Below are 20,622 nucleotides of genomic sequence, written 5' to 3'. Positions count from 1 at the left end.
GTGAACATAAGAGCAGCTTCTTTGGGGACCAGGCTAAAGTGGGAAGAAACCCAGGCTCTCCTAGGACTTCCTGGACACAATGGCACCTCTTTTACTCTCTTGAGTCTGGGTCATGGTGACCCTTCTGTGTGGTTTGCTGTGGGAGACATAAGGTTTCTGGACTCTCTCTGGTCCTAGGGTGCACTGCACACTGAACCATCACCATCACCAATGCTCCACCTCTGTCCTATGTCACTTCTAGTTTGCTTATTTTCTCTCCCCCTCCCTGTTCCCTTCCACTGCTTGGTCATGTCAACTTTGTATTCCAAGGTCAAGATTTTATCATCATTTGATACTGTCTATTCACTTGTCCTGTTTCTCTCCATACCTCAGGTGAGTAAGATCATCTGGTATTTGCCCTTATCCTCTCACTTATTTTGCTTAACAGGATACCCTAGAGTTTCATCCAAGTTGCAGCAAACTCCATGATTTCACCTTTTCTTACAGTTGCATAGTATTCCATTGTGTGTATATACCACAACTTCTTTATTTATCTGTCATTGGACAATATGGTTGTTTTTATACCATAGATATATTACTTACTGGTGTAATGAACATAGGAATGCATATAATTTTTTTAAGTTAACGTGTCTGTGGGGTAGATAGATGCTCAGAAGCAGAATCTTTATCAAGTCATATTATTTAATACGTCAAGCTGGTGACCTTACCTGGGATTCCTAAAAAATCAATTCTTTACAGTCAAGTCATGCTGCTGAAATAAGGCTGGACATTTTTACTTTTAGCAGCACATGGTAGCTGTCTCCAGATCGTTCATGAGCATAATCATTCCCAGGCACCCTCAAGTCCCACTAATCAGCCAGTTGTGTTTCTTCTGCAGCACTCCACCACTTGCCTAAGTAATCATTCTGCGCTCTGCCCATGAGTTTCCTTCATCCACTGTTGTTTATCACTGTTGGAGCATTTCTAAATCAAAACAATTAAATATGCGAAGTCTTCCACAATTAGAAGTGCATTACAAATTAAAAGTGCTTGAACACAAATGGCAGAAGCGCTTGGCCTGGTGTTGAGTGTAGTGCTGAGAAAGTCACTCTTGCCGTTATTTCCAGCTCAGAAGATAACAAGAACCGAGAGGCACAGTGATGGGGTGAAGGTAGAATGAGGTGGGGTGGGTGGAGAGTGACCACAAGGAACCTAGGAGATGTGCTAACCTAACTGCTTCTCTCCAGAAATGGGAAACTGAGACCCAGCAGTGGTCTCATAGTTCCTTTCTAGGCTTAGTATTTGTTTGGCTTTTATATTTTTTTGCCACACCCAAAGATGCTCAGGGCTTACTCTTGGCTCTGGGCACGGGGATCACTCCTGCTGGGCACAGGGGATAATATGTAGTACTAGGGGTTGAATTCAGGGTGGCCACATGCAAGACAAGCATCCTGCCATACAGCTGTACAATTATTTGGGACCTATTTTATTTCTAAATAAGAGCTGTATATAATTAAGAAGATTTAAATGATTACTAAAATCAGGAAGTACACATATCTTCTCTTCACATGGCTACATTTTATTTAGGGGGACATAAAAGGTATTTTGGGGAAAAGTACCCAAATCTACATCCTTTTCGGGCAAAAATTTCCAGTATTTCATACTACCCTAACAATGTCCATAGGCTGATTGTTAGATATCTGGACTTATTAATCATACAGAATGTCGACTCTGTCCTCTTTTGCCATCTTCTCTACAGTTACCCTACCTCTCCACTCCTGGAAACCAATGTTCTCTTCAATGCTCCATAGAGTTGGCATTTTTAGTTTGCATGTATAAATGATAGGACATTTGCCTTGCATGCAGCCAACCCAGGTTGGATTCCTCCATCCCTCTCAGAGAGCCGGCAAAGTACCAAGAGTATCAATGATTTATAATAAATTATTTTAGTAAAGTAAATAACTTTATTCAGGGAATAAGAGGGAGACAGAGGGAAAAGGGGAAAGGGAGAGATAGTGAGGGGGAGAGAGAGAAAAGAAAGAGATCAACAATGTAAATGAAGAGAAATGAAGCACCCTGAGTTAGAATGTAGTGACTCCAAAATGGTAATATTTATTGCACAACTGCAATTAAAGTTTATGATATTTCAAACATGAAAATTCCAGTCCACAACCTCCAGAAGACTTTGCTATGGATGGGATTAAATTCTCAAGCCTGATCAATATCTTGCTCTGGTCTAGTTTTCTAGCCTTACATTGCTAGGTAGGCCAGGAGTTGGAAACACCTTTCTGTTAGCCTTGTTCATTAACAGGCTGAGGGATCAGGAAAAAATGACTTTAATGCTTTGGGAATTATGTTCCTCATCTGAAAAATGCTTGTTCCTCAGCAGGTCATCAGATGTAAATAGATACAGACACTGAGTATGGACCTTCTGTCTCTTCCTTGTTCTCATCCTTATCCTTATCCTTGTGATATTACAAATCAGGAAATACCCCTGGCAGAGCTATCCAGCCTTTAACAGGACTCTTTGGGGGATGAGGCAAAGAAGATCCGTGAAAGAATGATAGTGGCAAATAAGATCAGCAGGTACCAGCAAAATAAAATTTGCTTCTTTAAAGAAAGAACCAACAACAAAAAAATTGCTTCTTTAAAGAAAGAAGCAAGTGTTTCAATTCAAAAATGGTTCATTGAGAAAATGTTTTAATTAGAGCTCTGGAATGATAGGGGAAAGGGAGAGAGGAAGAACATTTACAGGGAGTGCCACATATTCACATGGATTGCAGATTGACAGAGAAACCAGTATATGTGCTAGGTACTAGGTATGTAGAAATAGATTAGGGCCCAAGCTAGACACAGGGCATACGGAAATGAATGAGGCAAATGCAATACTTAGTGAGGTTCAGTACTGAATGTTTAGAGGAAGTGAAGAGCATTTTTGAGCAAGTATTTGTATTATGCATTCTTTCTCATTCCAATAATTATTTTTTTATAATTTTTATTATATCACCATGTGGAAAGTTACAAAGTTTTCAGGTTTATGTCTCAGTTATACAATATTCAAACACCATCCCTTCACCAGTGCCCATATTCCACCACCAAAATCCCCAGTATACCCCCCGCCACAGCCCCCCCAACTGTATAACTGATGAATTTCACTTCATTTTCTCTCTACCTTGATTACATTCCATATTGCAAAACAAAACTCACTATTGTTGTTGGAGTTTCCCCCCAAGGAAGACAGCCCTACTAAGGAAGCATTTGATAATTGGTTTGTCATTAAAAGATTGTATGTTTTCAGTTTTTAGAAAAGGTCGGATGTGTTCCAGTCCCGCAACCCGGAGCCGTGTTAGTTGCTGTTCAGTGTCACCAGGGTTCCATCCGGAGAAGGGGTGCCAGCTGTACCTCCTCCGTCTGGATCCCTGGTGTTGTTGGCCCGGATTCGGGTCCGGAGCATTTCTCCGGCCGCGTTGCTCACCAGACTGCCTGGCCTCTTTTCTGTTGAAGGTGGGAAGATGGCGCCGAGGGTGGGTCGAGGGCGGGACTTCCGGCGGCTGGGACCATTTGGAGTTTGGGCAGGCGCTGCCCCACTCCAGTGCCCCCCCGAGGCTCGGATGTGTTCCAGTCCCGCAACCCGGAGCCGTGTTAGTTGCTGTTCAGTGTCGCCAGGGTTCCATCCGGAGAAGGGGTGCCAGCTGTACCTCCTCTGTCTGGATCCCTGGTGTTGTTGGCCCGGATTCAGGTCCGGAGCATTTCTCCGGCCGCGTTGCTCACCAGACTCTCCAATAATTATTTTGATTGGAACCTTCCAGAAGAGGTCACTAAAGTGGGATTAGAAAACTAGCACTTCCAGATCTACTTGAGTTCAAAATGGAACCCTGTTCTGCTGATGTGATTTGGTTGTAACATATGATTGTATTTCAGCATCTCAGAACTTTGCTTTCTTCTCTCATTGCTGCAGGTGTTACCAGCGAAGATGTCAAGAACTGCTTTGGAGGCTCTGTGGGCATCAATTACGATATAGGTTATGGCATAGATGTTGGGGGAAAATTATCAGGAGAACTTTGTGGACATACTGGAGAGGGCAAGAATGGCAAGTATTAAGAAGTAATTTCCTCCCCCAAATAAACCAGACTTCCTTTGGACATAATCCCTTAGATAACGACACTTTTCCCTACATATTACTACCTTTAAGTCAATGTACACATGATACAGTTGTTACTTACACAAACAAGCCATGCAGTGGCTCTACTTCGAATCTACTGAAGGCTGAGATCCCCTTAAGAATGAATTCTTGGCTCTGCCACACCGTCCTAGGTTACAAGCATAAGAAAATGGAGCTTGGTACTAAGTGGAATGAAAAGACTGTGTAGAAAGAACCTGCAATATCAGCTATTCAGATGAATGAAGTTCTCTTAGGTTACACACAGATCAGAGGTGGCAAACTGTGTGCTGGGAGAGGGGACTATGTATTTCAATCCCAGATCAAAGAATGATTATCAGCGAATGAGTTTACAAGAGAACTTTTCAGCATGATCTAAGTAATTTACTATGAGTAGTCATGCAGTTATTTATTCTTCCAGTCAATAGGTTTTGAGTATTTGCTCTTCAGAGTGGAGTCACAGAGGATGCGGGGGTGGGGAAAGCTTACAGTGAAGAGGGTGAGGTCAATATGAAACATGTTCAAGTCACTCTCATTGTACTAGGCTCTTGCTCTTCTTGTGGATACTCTTCTCACACCATTCACCACTTCCTGAAAACAAGCATCCCCTTGTCTAGTTCTCTCCCCTTCCTTAGGGGCCCCAACCCCTACACCCTACCATAAGTTGGGTCACATCTTTCTTCATGCTCCACTGAGCCCCTGAGAAATAAGTGTCAGAGTACCCATTTCATAGACTAGAAAAGGTCTTGAGTAAAAATTTGGTACATGAGAGAATAAATTCATGACTGAATTGCCCCTTTGACCATCCTGTCCATCCTCCATGTTAGTCTGGGCTGTCCTCCTGACCTCTGGGCCATGTCTCCGAGCTGGTCCTTCTCTGCTGTCCAGGTCTATAGTGAGCCAAGGAGACAACCTTAAGAGGGACCCCTTGAGTTGGGGATGGGAGCTTGCCCACCTGTCTTCTGGCTGTTGTTGAAATGGGCTGACGCCGAGCTGTTCTCTGTTCACAGACACCAAAGGGAGCGATCTGGTGATACAGGACGTCATTTCCCTCGTGCGTGGTGGCAGCACTGGCTGGGGTGGTGGCTTGTCACAGAACAGCAGCATCATTACATACCGATTCTGGGGGAGGTCATTAAAATATAATCCTATTGTTATTGATTTTGAGGTAAGTCTTTTTGCAGTTGAAGAAACTCTGCGTCCACAAGGAATGAAAGTGAAGCAGAGCAGATCATTTCATATTTCTTCTTCTGAACCCATCAAAGAACAAGATTAAATGTAACAGCAGGCTGACCTGGCGGCTCTCCCCAGGCCTGGCCCTGAAAGTGCTTCGTGCAGGGAGCAGAAAGCTCCTCTCTGCTCAGTGCCTGTGCTAGGAATCCCAGACCTTATTTAGGGTTAGATCGCATCCAAATAAGAGTAATTTATATTATAAGTAAGCACTGTTGTCCCGTTGTTCATCTATTTGCTCGAGCGGGCACCAGTAACTTCTCAATTGTGAGACTTGTTACTGTTTTTGGCATATTGAATACCCCACGGGGAGCTTGCCAGGCTCTGCCATGTGGGTGGGATACTCTCGGTAGCTTGCCGGGCTCTCCAAGAGGGACAGAGGAATCGAACCTGGGTCAGCTGCATGCAAGGCAAACACCCTACCTGCTGTGCTATCGCTCCAGTCCATTACATTATACATAAAGGGGCTTAAAAATCACCTATGTCCAACTGGAGGGTGGCAAACTTATGTTTAAAATTTATTTAATATTTTTAATGACTTTTAAAAAATTGAAAAAAAATTGAATCACAGTGAGATATACAAAGTTGTTCATGATTGGGTTTCAGTTATATGATATTCCAACACCTGTCCCTTTACCAGTGTACATTTCCCACTACCAATGTCCCCAGTTTCCTTCCCATCCCTACCCCCACCACCTGCCTCTATGGCAGGTACTTTTGTTTTCTCTCTCTCTCTCTCTCTCTCTCTCTCTCTCTCTCTCTCTCTCTCTCTCCTTTTGGGCCTTATGGTTTGCAATACAGATACTGAAAGCTAATGAGGTATATCCTTTACCTTCTTTCTTGGACAGGAACTGAGTTAGGGTGACAAACTCTTGATAAGGAGGGTGACAAACTCTTTTGATATGCAACCAGGTAGGAAATACTTTAGAGTTTGTAGATTCAGTCAGATTACATTCTTCTCTCCTCTCTCTATCCTCATCTCCATTGTCATCTTTTCCCTCTCTATCTCCTTGTCTTCTTTTCCTTTTCTTTCTCCACTTCAGCTCCTCTACCTTCCTTTCCCTGAGCTCCTGCTCCTTCTCTTTTATTCATCCTCTTTTATCTTTATAACCTTTCAAATATGTAGAAAACTATTCTTAGCTCCAAGAACATAGGAAAACAAACTGTGAGCTGAGTATGGCGCATACTGTAGTTGGTGGCTCCTGCTCTAACTGTCTCATTTCCATCTCACAATGGGGTTCTGGCTCAGACAATTCTTCCCATTAGACAGATTAAGGAATTAAAGCTCTGAACAGCCAAGTGAGTGTTTAAGGTTCCAGAGCTCCTTGTGTGGCAGTGCCAGGACCTCAGGCCTTAGGTTTTCTTCTGGTTCTTATTTCCCTCTCTTCTGCCCCCTTCCTGAAAGCCATGGCTGGGGACCGTGGGCAACCAGCAGGCTGTGTTGCCACATAGATTTGGCCAAGTCTGGAGACATTTTTCATTGTTATGTCTAGGACAGCATTATTGGAATTTAGAAAGTAAGAGATCAGGATGTTGCTAGTCATACTATATGTACAGAATAACAGCGTGACAAAGGACTATCACTGTCATCTCATTGCTCATCCATTTGCTTGAGTGGGCACCAGTAACATCTCCATTGTGAGACTTTTTACTGTTTTAGGCATGTTGAATATGCTACAGGTAGCGTGCCAGGCTCTGCTATGCGGGCAAGATACTCTCAGTAGCTTGCTAGGCTCTCCAAGAGGGGACAAAGAACTATATGGGTCAATAGATCTTATGTTGATAAGCTCTGCCTTAAGCCTCTATTCTCACAAGGAGAAAATACTGTATTCAAGCTGCAATGGAAGTGGATTGTTTTATCAGTTGTCTAACCACTTCTCTTAATACATGGGTGGTCCATGAGAGCAAGCTGTAGCAGGGCCAGTAAAGCAAACAGTGTGTGTTCTTGTCCATTGTCTCTGAACTCGGGTTCATGTTTCTACTCAGATTAAAAATTTATTTGAAATTGGTGGTGGATCAAATATGAAAACTTTGTAACTATATTTCACAGTGATTCAATAAAAAATAATTTAAAAAATTTTATCTGAAATTTAACATGGAGGCATTTCTCCTCTTAATATATATTTATCAGCAGCTAAATGAAAAATTCATTGTAACACCCTGTTCTCTCTGAAGTAAGAGATCAGCTGGATTATCCCTGATTTCATTTTTTTCCCCAATAAGTAAGAGACCATTTTCATGCATCTGTAATTCACACAGTGTCTGAAAACTAATGTCATCAAGCTACTAGTGATTTGGGCAAAAACTGTAAAATTGCCATCAGGAATAATATGAGAACTTTTCATGGGCAAGAAGTGAAACTTTGTGTTTGCCTTCCCAGGGAAAGAAAAAGGGAAGTTTAGTCATGATTTGAAAAAAAGCCTAAATATGGTCCTTTGGAGAGGTGGGGGAAGCCTTGCTGTGGGGTGAGAAAGGCAGAGTATTACTGATGGCTCAGACATGATTTCAGTATGTAATCTGGAACCAGTGATTTTGTTTTCTGTACCCCTATTTCTGGGTCTATAAGATGGGGACAACAAAATGATCTATCCCAGGGCTGAGGGAAAAAAGGAGGTAGACAGTCAATGTCAGTTGAGGGAATTCATTCCTGGACGTGAGACACCTGTTTGACTCTCATTGGCAGTACAGGGCAGGGCCACCTCCCTTTCAGAGGGTCAGTACTCAGCACTCCATCCCTGTCTGACTGTCAAACCCAGGATGGCTTCCCAGCCTGCATTACCTTTGAGACATCTGGGTTCTGAGCTTGAGACCACAAGAGCAAGAAGTGAGATGAGAAGCTCATGAAGGATGAAGTGGGAATCAACGGAGATAGACTGAGGACAAGGAGACCAATGAGGGGGTTATTGAGCACCTGCCACTTGGAGCAGAAACAGCGTCTCATTTCCTTGTGTATCTCGAGCAGTTAATTATTCTATTTGGTGGCCAACGCTTAGATGAATGGACAGAGAAATCATCAGATCTGCTCAATGTGATGTGCCAATGCTACGATCTGTTCCACCTTCTCTGTTACACAGTGTGGCCGGACCCCACTGCCTGCTTCTCTAAAACTGCTTTCTCACCTATCGTGTGAGAGCAAGAACTGTGGCCAAAAGCTTTGCAAATTCTCACCATTTTGATTCTTTTTCTCCACCCGCTCCTTCCCTTCCTCAGTTCCTTTCACCTTAGTCCTTCCAGAGGGGCCTCCCCTCCCTCTTCCTGAGGGTTCCAAGATGGAGGTGGGAGGTGGGGGGGGCTGAGTGCTGACCCCCTGAAAGGAAGGTGGCTCCAAGATCCTGGATTTTGCTGGAAGGGAATCAGCTTCAAACCAGTCAAGGAACGGTCCCTTCCACACCGGCTTCTGGCAATGGGGCCAAGTTCTTTAGAGTTCCAGGAAGGGGCCTGCTCCTGACAGGACCAGTCTGGTTAGCTAAGACACAGCTCCTGGCCAGCAGCCAAGGCCAGTTTATATCGTCACTCTGTACGAATTTCCAGGAACCTGTCCAAAGAGATGGCCAGGGCTCTCCGCTGACTTTTGATCGGCCCAAGCTCTGAATCACTGTGTCTGTGACCATCACTCTTCTCTGGGGCCTCCCTTTACTGTCCTGTGAAATGAGAGCCCCGGGACGGAGCTTTATGGCCGTACATTAAAGTAGATTGCGTGATAGATGTGCAGAGGCGAGCCATATGGACACGCAATTTGAAAAATACAGACTTTTTTACTGTCACCACATCTCACTGATAAAATGGTGCTTGATTTTACATTGTTCTTCCCTTCTGTGATGCTATTTCACAGACTCTGTTTCTTTAGACCTGCCAAAGAATCCTAGGAGGCAGGTTACTCTCCCCAGTTTCCAGATAAGGAGACCCAGGTACGGGGGAAAGATCAAGGCCACAGAGCCAGGCAGCGTGCAGCCTTGATTTACTACTGATCAGGCATCAGGCCTTTCCTGCCTATCATCTTGGATCCCCCCCCCCAATACGACAAAGTGCCCTCCCTCCACAGGGCGGAGCCTCCCCTGCCCCCACACCCACCGAGGCATCAGCGACTACACAGCTGCAGGTGGTGAGCTGTGATTTGGAGCCAGACTTTCTAACTCCAGCTCCAGTGCTAAGGCATCGGCCACTTCCTCAGAGGTGGTGTCAGTGTCAGGAGAGAGTTTAGGATGTGACAGTGGCCAGTGTCACAGGCATCTAGATCAGCGTTCTTCACGTGCCGATCCACACACCACTGCCTGTCACAGGTGTACAACGGTTGAAACCCCCGCTCTACTGCCTTGGTTCTAACTGCTGGGCTGACGTGCAGGACAGGGGCTGGTCCACAGAGATATGAAGGTTGAAGGCTGCTGATTTAGCATGCAGATAAGGGGCTGATATCAAGGATATACAAGGCACTGGTTGGAATCGACAAGAAGAAAACTTCCAACCCCATAAAAAAATGGGGGATGGAAATGAACAGAAATGTCCTCAAGGAAGAAATACGAATGGCAAAAAGGCACATGAAAAAATGCTCTTCGTCACTAATCATCAGAGAGATGCAGATCAAAACAACCATGAGATACCACCTCACACCACAGAGACTGGCACACATCAAGAGAACAAAAGCAACTGCTGTTGGCGTGGATGTGGGGAGAAAGGGACCCTCCCACACTGCTGGTGGGAATGCCGACTTGTTCAGCCATTTTGGAAAACAGTATGGTCGCTTCTTAAAAAATTAGAAATTGAGCTCCTGTTTGACCCAGCAATACCACTTTTGGGAATATATCCCGGAGAGGTAAAAAGTTACAATCGAAATGACATCTGCACTCAAATGTTCATTGCAGCACTGTTTACAGTAGCCAGAATCTGGAAAAAACCTGAGTACTTGAGAACAGATGACTGGTTAAAGAAACTTTGGTACATCTACACAATGGAATACTATGCTGCTGTTAGAAAAGATGAAGTCATGACCTTTGCATATAAGTGGATCAACATGGAAAGTATCGTGCTAAGTGAAATGAGTCAGAAAGAGAGAGACAGATATAGAAAGATTGCACTCATCTGTGGAATATAAAATAACAGAATAGGAGACTAACACCCAAGAATAGTGGAGATAAGTACCAGGAGGTTGGCTCCAAGTCTTGGATGCTGGCCCCACATGCTGAAGGAAGGGGCAGCTCGCATAGAGAAGGGAAAACCAGGTAAAGTGTGGTTTGAGGACATGCACGGGTGGGAGATGTGCACTGAAAATAGAATATAGACCAAACACGATGGCTATGCAGTACCTCTGTTGCAAACCACAACACCCTAAAGGAGAGAGAGAAGAAAAGGGAATGTCCTGCCACAGAGGTGGGGTGGGGTGAGGGAGTGGGGATGGGGGGGATGGGGTGCAAGCATGGGAGGGATACTGGGAACATAGGGGGACTGGGCACTGGTGGAGGGATATAAACAAGATGCAAACATGAAAGTTCTTAAGTTTGTAACTAATTCATAGTGATTCACTAATAAAAATCAATCAATCAATAAAATCTCCACAGTGGTAGCCAAGAAAAAAAAAGCATGCAGAAACTAGAGACACGGATACACATTCTGTGATGTACAGCACACACCCTGCCCCCCCCCCCGCCCCTCTCCCACACTTCTCTGCCCACAACGAGCTAGCCAACTAGACAAGCCAGCATGCCAAGGTGGAGAAGTCTGGACAATAGGCATGGCCACAATGAGCTACCTTAATGTCGCCCCAATACACACACAAACACACACACATACACACACTAATTAGGGGAGTCAGCCAGCAACAACAACACCCCCCCCCATCTACCATCTAGGACTTCATATATTCCTGCATTGAATACAGATTGAATACAGACAATCAACACAATCAGAACACTTACCCCTTCACACACACATACACACACACACACACACATACACATGCATGCATGCATGCATGCAAGCAGTTGCCGCCCCCCCGCCCCCCACAGCTCCCTCCACATGGCAGAGGTGGCAGAGGGCCTGGCTCAGATGACTCCCCTCAGAATCGGGGAGCAGTGGTCTTCAAAGCAGAGAGACTCATGTTCAGAGGGGCGGCACTGGGTCTCTGGGAAGCTGGATATAACCCTGGGAGCGGGGCTCTTTCTTCTGTGCCCACAGTTGCAGCCCATTCATGAACTGCTGCGCCACACGACCCTGGGACCACTAGAAACCAAACGGCAGAACCTGCGCCGGGCCTGGGACCAGTACCTGATGGAGTTCAACGCCTGCCGCTGTGGGCCCTGCCTCAACAATGGGAAGGCCATCCTTGAGGGCACCAGCTGCAGATGCCAGTGTACCCCAGGCCACAAGGGCCTGGCCTGTGAACAGAGCCTGCGGAGAGGTAAGAAAGGGATGCACAGGTTTGCAGGCTCATTCTTGGCCTGGCTCAGGGGGCAGTACGGCCAAGACTTGCCTCTCGCCTCTTGCCTGTTCTAGAAGGCCATAGTCAGAGCTTTATGGCGGACCTCCCTCACATTTAATGGTCTTTCTCTGCTTTCTCACCATTTCTTAAAACTCATTCTTAGGGACTGGAGCGATAGCACAGCGGGTAGGGTATTTGCCTTGCACGTAGCCGACCCAGGTTCAATTCCCAGCATCCCATATGGTTCCCTGAGCACCACCAGGGGTGGTTCCTGAGTGCAGAGCCAGGAGTAACCCCTGAGCATCGCCGGGTGTGACCCAAAAAGCAAAACAAACAAAAAAACTCATTCTTAGATGAGAACTAAATTTACCAAGGTGTGGAATGGACAACAGGATTCATTCCTGGAGAATATTTTGGACTTTGGGGGTGGGGGTGGGGTAGGGCACCAAAAATGATATGCTGAGAGGCTCCAAGCAGCAAGGGTATCCTGTGTGCCCATCTGGAAGTTATAAATGCAAACTTCGGAGGCCTAGAAGGCTGATTTCTACTGGAGGGTCTCAGGAGAAGCTCTTCAGACCCTTTTCACCCTCTGTTGGGTGTGGAGAGTTCCTGTAGCTTCTTGGTGCAGTGATGCATCGTTCCCATCTCTGCCTTTATCTGGGAGGGCACTTACCACTGTTTCCGCTTCTAAAATCATAGTCACTGGGTTAGAGTCTAGCCTAGTCCAACTGGATCTCATCTCAACTTGACTGAATTCACAAAGTCCTTACTTCCAAATAAGGCCACAGCCACAGGTAATGGTGGGTGTCACTCTGTACATCTAATGTGTGTGTGGGGGGAGGGAGGGGGACAGGGAGGGAATGGCACAATTGAACCCACTACAACAGTTGTCATTATAGTGAAAAAAGTTATGGCTACAAGTCATAAGGTTTAGTTTTCAGCAAATAAGGTTTAAACTTTTATAGCTACAGCACGAACCACCCTAGTCTCAGATAAAGATTTTAAACAAGGGAAAGACATCAGACCCCTTTAAAAATGAATAACATAGAGACCTGGATGTGAATTTCAGCTACTTCTCTAATTTTCAGTGAGACACTGCATGAATTGCTTTGTGTGTGTGTGGGGGGGGGGGGTGTGGTGTGATATGGTGTGTGAGAAAAAGAGAGAGAGAAAAAGAGAGAGAGAGAGAGAGGATGTGTTGGTGGTACACATCTTTTTCATCAAAATTCCCTTGAAACTCCAGAAATCTCTTTATATGTTACAATCCTTAAACTTCCCATTTTCCATGCATATAAAATGGCTTACGTGGTGGAATAATGGAATGATGACCAAAAAACATGAGTGGGCAAATCTATATAGGAAATTTTTTCAACTAGCAATTAAAGGGGGAAAAGAGCAAAGGAAAATTTTTAAAGTTTTATTGTATTGAATCACCATGAGATATAGTTATAAGCTTTCATGTTTGAGTTACAATCACACAACGATCCATTGTGGTGGACCCATCCCTCCACCAATGCACATTCCCCACCACTAATATCCCCAATATATGCCCTCGCTATAGAAAAAATTCATAATCTGATGGATAGTGGGGTAAGATGGCTCTAGGACTATTGTCTTCTTGAAGACTGAGTCTATGAGTTAAACAAGAGGGAACAACTTGATGAACTGGTAAATTCACTTTGGTTTGGGAAAAAACACAGTACTCATTTCTACAGAATTGCAGGGAGATCTCCAGCTAGCAGGCTTGGTATGTAAATGATAGATGGTAGGGTATCATTTCATCACTGGAAAGCAGCTTTAAACAGGAGGCTCTGGTCTGGATAGGTGATTGTATGACAGGATTGCCCAGTTCCATGTGGGCATCTCCAGTTGACACCTAGGCTAAGTCCCTCATGTGCTGATCAAAAGGAATGCAATTTGGGTGGGCCCCCACAAGCTGCCTGCTTTGTTACTTGGGGCTGAGATTACCCAGAGATTTTTTAATTTCCCAAGTAGAATGTGACCTGGGTTCCAGCCTTGTTTTCCCCACTTGCTAAACAACTGACCCAAAGGGACCAAAGTTCAAGGCATGGAAAGGGTAACAAATCTCCAGTGTGGCCAGGCGTGATCTCATCTCTCACTTGCTTTCCCGTGAACCTGAAGAGATAAACATTATCAGCTCTACTTTTCAGATGATGAAACTGGGAGAGAGTAGATGGTGCTCAAAGTCCCTGGCTTGAGAGTGTCAATGCCAGGATTTGGATGCGGGTGCCCTGCTGATAGGTTCAAACGCTGAACTGTTGTATTCCTTGATTTATTTTCCCCCAAGAATCAGGGAACTGTAAGAACGAGAACATGCAGTCTGAAATGATGGCAGACAGTCATTTTTGAGAATAGAAAGGTACAGAATGTTTCTATTCATCCCAACCCAACTCAAAGGGACAGATGTGAGTCCTGTTTGGGCAATTGTAACTCTCCCAGAGTCCTCAGAGAATGGCTTAGATTCCTGACTACACAGCAAAGAGACAGAACAAACAGGAATGCAGATAACCTAGACATGCCAGGTCTGGTGCTGGTCTGTGCAGCAGCCATGGTAAGCGTAATGCATAAGACGGACATGGGGAAAGGAGCATGATGTCCGCGGTTTAGGGATGGTGACAGGGAACAGAGAGCAGGGTCCTCCATGCAAGGCTCCATTTTTTCCCCACAAGATTATATCCAACTGGTTGTGAGTGCTCCATGAACCTTGTTCTAAGTGGAGTGTGGACATCAGGTGGCCCTGGAGCTTTCAGAGTGAACTTTTAGGTTGACGGATCAATCTGGCAAGGACATCTAAAGCTGGGGAGTCGGTCACTTCACAGGAACTCAGATGTAGGTCTGGAGAGATTTTCCCCAGCAGCCCTTTGTCTGTGGGAGACCCAGTCATAGAGGAGAGGTATAGGGACAGAGAGCTAGAGAGCTCTGCTGTGGCTCCCCACTAGGGAGTATAATTACAGAACTGGAAGGGTCCTAGGGATCATCTAATCCAATGACACACATACAGGGATCTTGGGGTCTTCAAGGATGGCTGAAGGGGAGGAGGCCTAATAAAACACCCCATCTTCAAAAAGATAATGGCTCCAGTGTCATCAGACTTCTCTGGTGGTGTCCACATAAGATTTAATTTAGAAATAAAAATATTTATGGAAAAATGATAGTGGAGTGGCACCTGGCACTGCCTAGAACAGCACATCTTACTTGTTGTATAGAGTGGTCAGCTCAGGCAGAGAGACCAGCTTGTCTAGAGGCATAGAGGCAGTGGGAGGCTGCAGACTCATAGTGGAGGAATGGAGAGGACCAGGCTGGGGTGGATGCTCTGTTATATGTGTGTGCAGAGTATCTGCTCTGACCATGGTCCTGAATATGGTGAGTTTGAGTGTGTTTGGACCCATGGAGTCCAAACCCTGGCAGTAATACCCTCGAGTCTGTGGGTCATAGTAATGTTGGGCATGCCCAGCTGGGCTGAGCTGCCTGCTCATCACACCCTCCAGTGGCTCCGTGTCATTCTTGCAGAGCTGGGAGTCGGCCTGCCTTCCTCCACTATCCATCTTCCATGGAACCGCGGATTCCAATTTCATCAGATGGGCTCCCAGTGGCCTCATCCCACTCCATCCAGAGTTTCAAATTAAGTGTGAGGCGGCAAGCAGAGAGGTCTTGGTTGGCTACACCAAGGCATTTCTCCAAGGAGGGGGCTGTAGACCACGCGAGGGCAGTGGCAGGGGTGGGGGGGTGGGAAGTGGGGGGATCTCTCCCGACTGCCCAAGTGAGCTGCTGCTTAGATGCTAATGTCTTCCTCCCCGGGGGTGTTGTCTGTGCAGGAGATAAGGCGGATGGTCACTGGAGCTGCTGGAGCTCCTGGTCAGCTTGCACAGCAGGCACCCAGGAAAGGAGGAGAGAGTGCAACAACCCAGCGCCCAAGAATGGAGGAGCCTCTTGTCCAGGGCGGGGAAGTCAGACTCAAGCCTGCTGAGGGCCTCTGCAGAGGCCGGGGCAGATTCAGCAGTGCTCGCCAACCACAATAACCACTGGATCGAAGACTTCTGCCATGGAGAGAAATGCTGAATCATCAAGGACTTCATCCTGCCACCCTCAGTTCTGACTCAGGCTGTTTCAACCTATACCCATTGGTTCTCTTACCCACAAAGTTCAGTTATTCAAAACCTGCGTGTTGAGCACTCTCTGAGTCCATCCTGCTCACAGCACTTAACGTCGTTCATAAAAGAGAGAAAGAGAAAGAGAGAAAGGGAGAGGGGGAGAGAGAGGATGAAAACTTGTCTTAGATGAACTTCTAAGATGTTCAAAGGATAAGGCAGGCAGTTGCTCTTCAAACGAAGTAGGATGAGAATGATCTCAGTTCTTTGATAACAGGATCTGTTCGCTCATAGAGCTATTGCTGATTGGGAGGATAAGCAGATACACAAGAATAATGAGAAAAATAAATGAAAGATTGACTTGACTTCCTTCCAGATACCTCATTTGAAGCCAGAATTCTTATATTCAATCAATCAGCCTTGTTTGCATGAATTCTTACCACAAATACCATGAACCTCACTGTTCAGGATGCTTTTCCTTCACATTTAGTAATGACTGGACCACCTGCTGTGACTAGGATCTGTGTCCTGTCTCCCCAGAGATGGTCATTCTGAGATCAGGAATCAGCTTTTCTGGGAATGAGCACAGCATCACCAGAACACAGAGGAGCCTTTAACGGGGAGCGAGCAACCAAATACCATCTGTGGATGCAGTAAGGGACTGAATTCTAGAGTCAGTTCAAAGAGATCCAGATGGGTCCACTTCCCAGAGTGGAGCCGGCCTATAGAAGGGACATTCATTTCATGATGATAAGGTCTCTGAATCTAGCATGGGGCAGTTGCTCCTCTATCCCCACAGCAGTGACTCTTATTCCTATATTCCCTCCTGTCTCACACAGACAATATATTATGCTGAGTGGAATGTTCTGTTTACCTAGAAACCTAGTACCTCTTCCCTAGATTGTGAGTTCAGGGATTGAATCCGAATTTTCAGTGTATAGTTGCTTGAAGCAATATCTGATTATATGTGAATCCATCCATGCAGGTGTTTCTATCCTTCCTGAATCCTCCAGCTTCTTAGATAAACAATAAGACTTATTCTTATTCATGCGATACAATCTACATGAAACAATTAGGAGGGGAATTTAGGACCACAGAAAGTTAATTGCTAAGTTAATGCCAAAATGTATTACACAAAGAACTGTCGGTGGAAGCCAGGAAAGGTTTTCCATGCCACATCTGTGTATATTGTCTAGGCAGTGGGCCCTGACCAAATCTGGAAGGATTTTTGAACTAGCCAAAGGCCAGCGGGAATGAGGGAGGGGGTACGGGGAGAGAGAAGGGGAATTTAGTTAGCTTTAAGACAGAACAGAACGGGGGCGGGGATGGGAAGACAGAACAGAACAGAAATTCATCATAAAACAAAGTTTGAAGGTGAGAAAAAAATTAGGAGTGTGTGTGTGTGTGTGTGTGTGTGTGTTGGGAGTACAAAAATGGTGAACGGAAACAAAATATTATATAATAACCCAGCACTCTGGACATCATGTGCTAAATGATGTGTATCATAATTATTATTTTTGCTAATCATAAAGCTTATAGTTTAGAAGTTTATTTCCAAACCCTCTAGTTTTTCTATCTAAAAGAAGAAACTCCCTTAATGCTTCTTACTCCATCTTTAAATTACTTGACTGTTAAGCTAATTTATATTAGTAATTAATCTCGTTCCTTAGTGATATGTTAGAGAAGCAAGGGTAGATCGGCTGAACCAAATAGGCAATTTACAGAGGATGCTGAAGCTTGATTTAAAAACAGCAGTTTCGACCCTGGCTGCCCATTACAGTTACCTGGGGAGTTTTAAAAACCCTGGTGTGTGGAGACTGCGCCTCATACCAATTATATCTGAATCTCTGGAGGATGAGAGTCAGATATCAGGAGTTTTAAAAGTTCCACTGGTCCATGAAGCCCCAAGCTCAAGCCCTGGACCACATGGGCCCCTGAGCATCACCTAGTGAGTCCCTGGTGGCCCACAGTACCACCGGGCCTGAACAACAGAGCATCATGGGGCATAAGACACAGACTGGGGGCTGAAGCAATAGTACGGTGGGTAGGGCGTTTGTCTTGCATGTGGCTGACCCAGGTTCGATTCCCAGCATCCCATATGGTCCCCCGAGCACCACAAGAAGAAATTCCTGAGTTCAGAGCCAGGAATAACCCCTTTGCATCACTGGGTGTGATTCCCCCCCGCCACACACACACACACACACAAATATTGACACAGACTGTCAGGCCCAAATATTGGGCTAAGCATTGCTGGGAGTGCTTAGACTCTGCCTAGGAGCCTCCATCCCCACCCCCATGAAATAAAATGATATGGTAATTAGCTCCGCAACTCTCCTGCAGTGGAGGTGAGAAAGCTGCAAGGTCATGTTCATGGGCCCAGTGGAAGCATAAGCCACAGGGACGCTTTTCCGTGTGCTTGTACCTAGTCCATCAACAACCCTGAGGATCTGTTTTTGAGGGCCCCATTTCCCAGCTAGAGAAACTGAGTCTCAGCAAGCCTATTGGGTCACAAGGCTGGGGGAACAGGTCAGGATTCGAATGCTGCTGTTCATCCAGCTCCCCCACCTGGACAGAACAGAGACTTGGTGGGGCGGGGGGGAGAGGGGAGGGGAGCGCAGGAGAGAGGGATGAAAACCCAAGAGCCAAGGGATTCCTTGGGAGGTAACACGGGGATTCAGCAATTGCCTGATCCCCGGAGAGCTGAGGGCACCGCCCCCAATGCTGGATCCTGTGGTTTGCCAAACAGCCGCGCTCCTGCTCAGTTTCAGAAATGCACACACAGCAACAGCGGCCAGCACCACAAGCCCTGCAAGACCAGGCCCCTCCCCACCCCACCCCACCCCCCGGCCCAGTGCTCACAGAGCCGAGGCGGACGCCTCTCCGGAGGTGCCTGCCGAGGCAGATTCATCATCGCAGGTTTTATAGGGAGTGGGTGTAAAAACACGCTTTACAGATACCATCTCCAGCTCGACAAGGTGTCTTTTGAAAAGTAAATTAATGGCAGCACGGAAAGCATTAAGGAGAGGCTGGCTTTTATGCTTCTTTGAGATAGGGGAAGATCTACGGAGGTCAGCGCACCATGAATCTCCACGGAACTACATGCCTTTGGGCAGAGCAAATGGACAGAGAGAAAGGGATGGCTTCCCAGATCCCACAGCACACAGGACAGATGGTGTGGGGCAGCAGGGGGTGGCCCTTCTTCTGTGGACACCATCCGGGATGCTATCCTTCCTCTTGGGAAATGGGGCACACACACACACAGGAAGGCTTGTAACACACACACACACACACACTGGGGAAGGCTTGTGACACACACACATACACACGCACACACACACGTGCACACACACGCACACACTGGGGAAGGCTTGTGACACACACATACACACACACGTGCACACAAACACACGCGCACACACACACGCACACGCACACACTGGGGAAGGCTTGTGACACACACACATACACACGCACACACACGTGCACACACACGTGCACACACACACACTGGGGAAGGCTTGTGACACACACATACACATGCACACACACTCACACACACACTGGGGAAGGCTTGTGACACACACATACACATGCACACACACACTCACACACACACTGGGGAAGGCTTGTGACACACACATACACACGCACACACACATGCACACACACATGCACACACACACACACACACACACACACACACACTGGGGAAGGCTTGTGCCAAGCTCTGTGTTAGGGCCACAAAAAGGAATCAGACGTGTTCCAGCCTTGGAGGAAAGCCAGATCTGAGGGATGCAGAGATAGAATAGCAGTTAAGGCATTTGCCTTGCATGTGGCCAATCCTGGGCAAATCTCCAGCCTTGAATAACCCCTGTCTGCATGCCTAAGTGTGGCCCACATCACCCCCACACCCTGAAAAAGAGAGAAAAGAAGGTAAGGTCTGGTGGAGGCTGGTAGTATAGGTTCCAAACTGGCAGAAACCCCCTGGAGCTTGGTGGCAAACCTAGCAAGTGGGGGCAGGGAAGACAGCCGGGTGGAGGAGAGCAAGAAAAGGTAACACAGGGACAGGATGGTTCAGGGATGAACAGGCAAGTTCAAAGTCACTGAGATATGGGGCTGGAAGATGCTGGGCAGTTACTGCTCAGCAGCCTGGGGTGGGAGCTACTAGCCCTCCTCCAGCTGAGATTGATGGTTGTGTGTGTGTGTGTGTGATGTTGGCAGGGCAGGGTGGGGGGGTTAGATCTTCCGTTTTGGTCCCCGGGGCTCTCGAGGGAGTAGTTGTCAACATTCCTGTTCAGCACAGGCACTCCTGGGGGTTCCAAGCACCTTGTGACAAAGGGCAATTATTTTGTTTGGTTTTGAGTTACACCAAAAGGTGCTCAGGGTTCACTCCCAGAAGGGATCAGGGGACCATGTGGTGCTGGGGATTGAACCTGCATGCAAAGCATGCAATCAGCCCTCTGAGTTGGATTCACAACTTCCCTCTGACTGTACACATTGTCTCACTCCATCGTCACCTTTCTTTTTATACTCTATGAACCAGCTAGGCTAAAAATCTACAGTCCCTAGCATGACGTACAAAGCCCTGTACCCTGGCACCATTTCATTAGTTGGGCTAAAAATCTACAGTCCATAACTGATGTACAAAGCCCTGTATCCTGGCATCATTTCATTCCACTCAGTCATACTGCTCCGATCATCCAGGCCTTTTTTGATGTTCCTTTACTACCAAG

General features: G+C 46.3%; 1 protein-coding gene across 1 annotated transcript in view; it reads left to right on the top strand.

The window, feature by feature from the left end:
* C8A (complement C8 alpha chain) overlaps positions 1-16,204 on the top strand; it is a 57,840-nt gene extending 41,636 nt beyond the window's left edge. The window contains exons 8-11 of the mRNA XM_055140143.1: positions 3,938-4,069; positions 5,149-5,306; positions 11,537-11,759; positions 15,617-16,204. Coding sequence (XP_054996118.1) covers positions 3,938-4,069; positions 5,149-5,306; positions 11,537-11,759; positions 15,617-15,768 — 665 coding nt within the window. The 3' untranslated portion in view covers positions 15,769-16,204. The remainder of the gene's footprint in view (positions 1-3,937; positions 4,070-5,148; positions 5,307-11,536; positions 11,760-15,616) is intronic.
* The last annotated feature ends 4,418 nt before the right edge of the window (positions 16,205-20,622 follow it).

The sequence above is a fragment of the Sorex araneus genome, chromosome 5, assembly GCF_027595985.1.
Source record: "Sorex araneus isolate mSorAra2 chromosome 5, mSorAra2.pri, whole genome shotgun sequence".
In the NCBI taxonomy this organism is placed as follows: domain Eukaryota; kingdom Metazoa; phylum Chordata; class Mammalia; order Eulipotyphla; family Soricidae; genus Sorex; species Sorex araneus.
The sequence above is the reverse complement of the archived record's forward strand: the minus strand, read 5'-3'. Positions and strand labels throughout refer to the sequence as shown.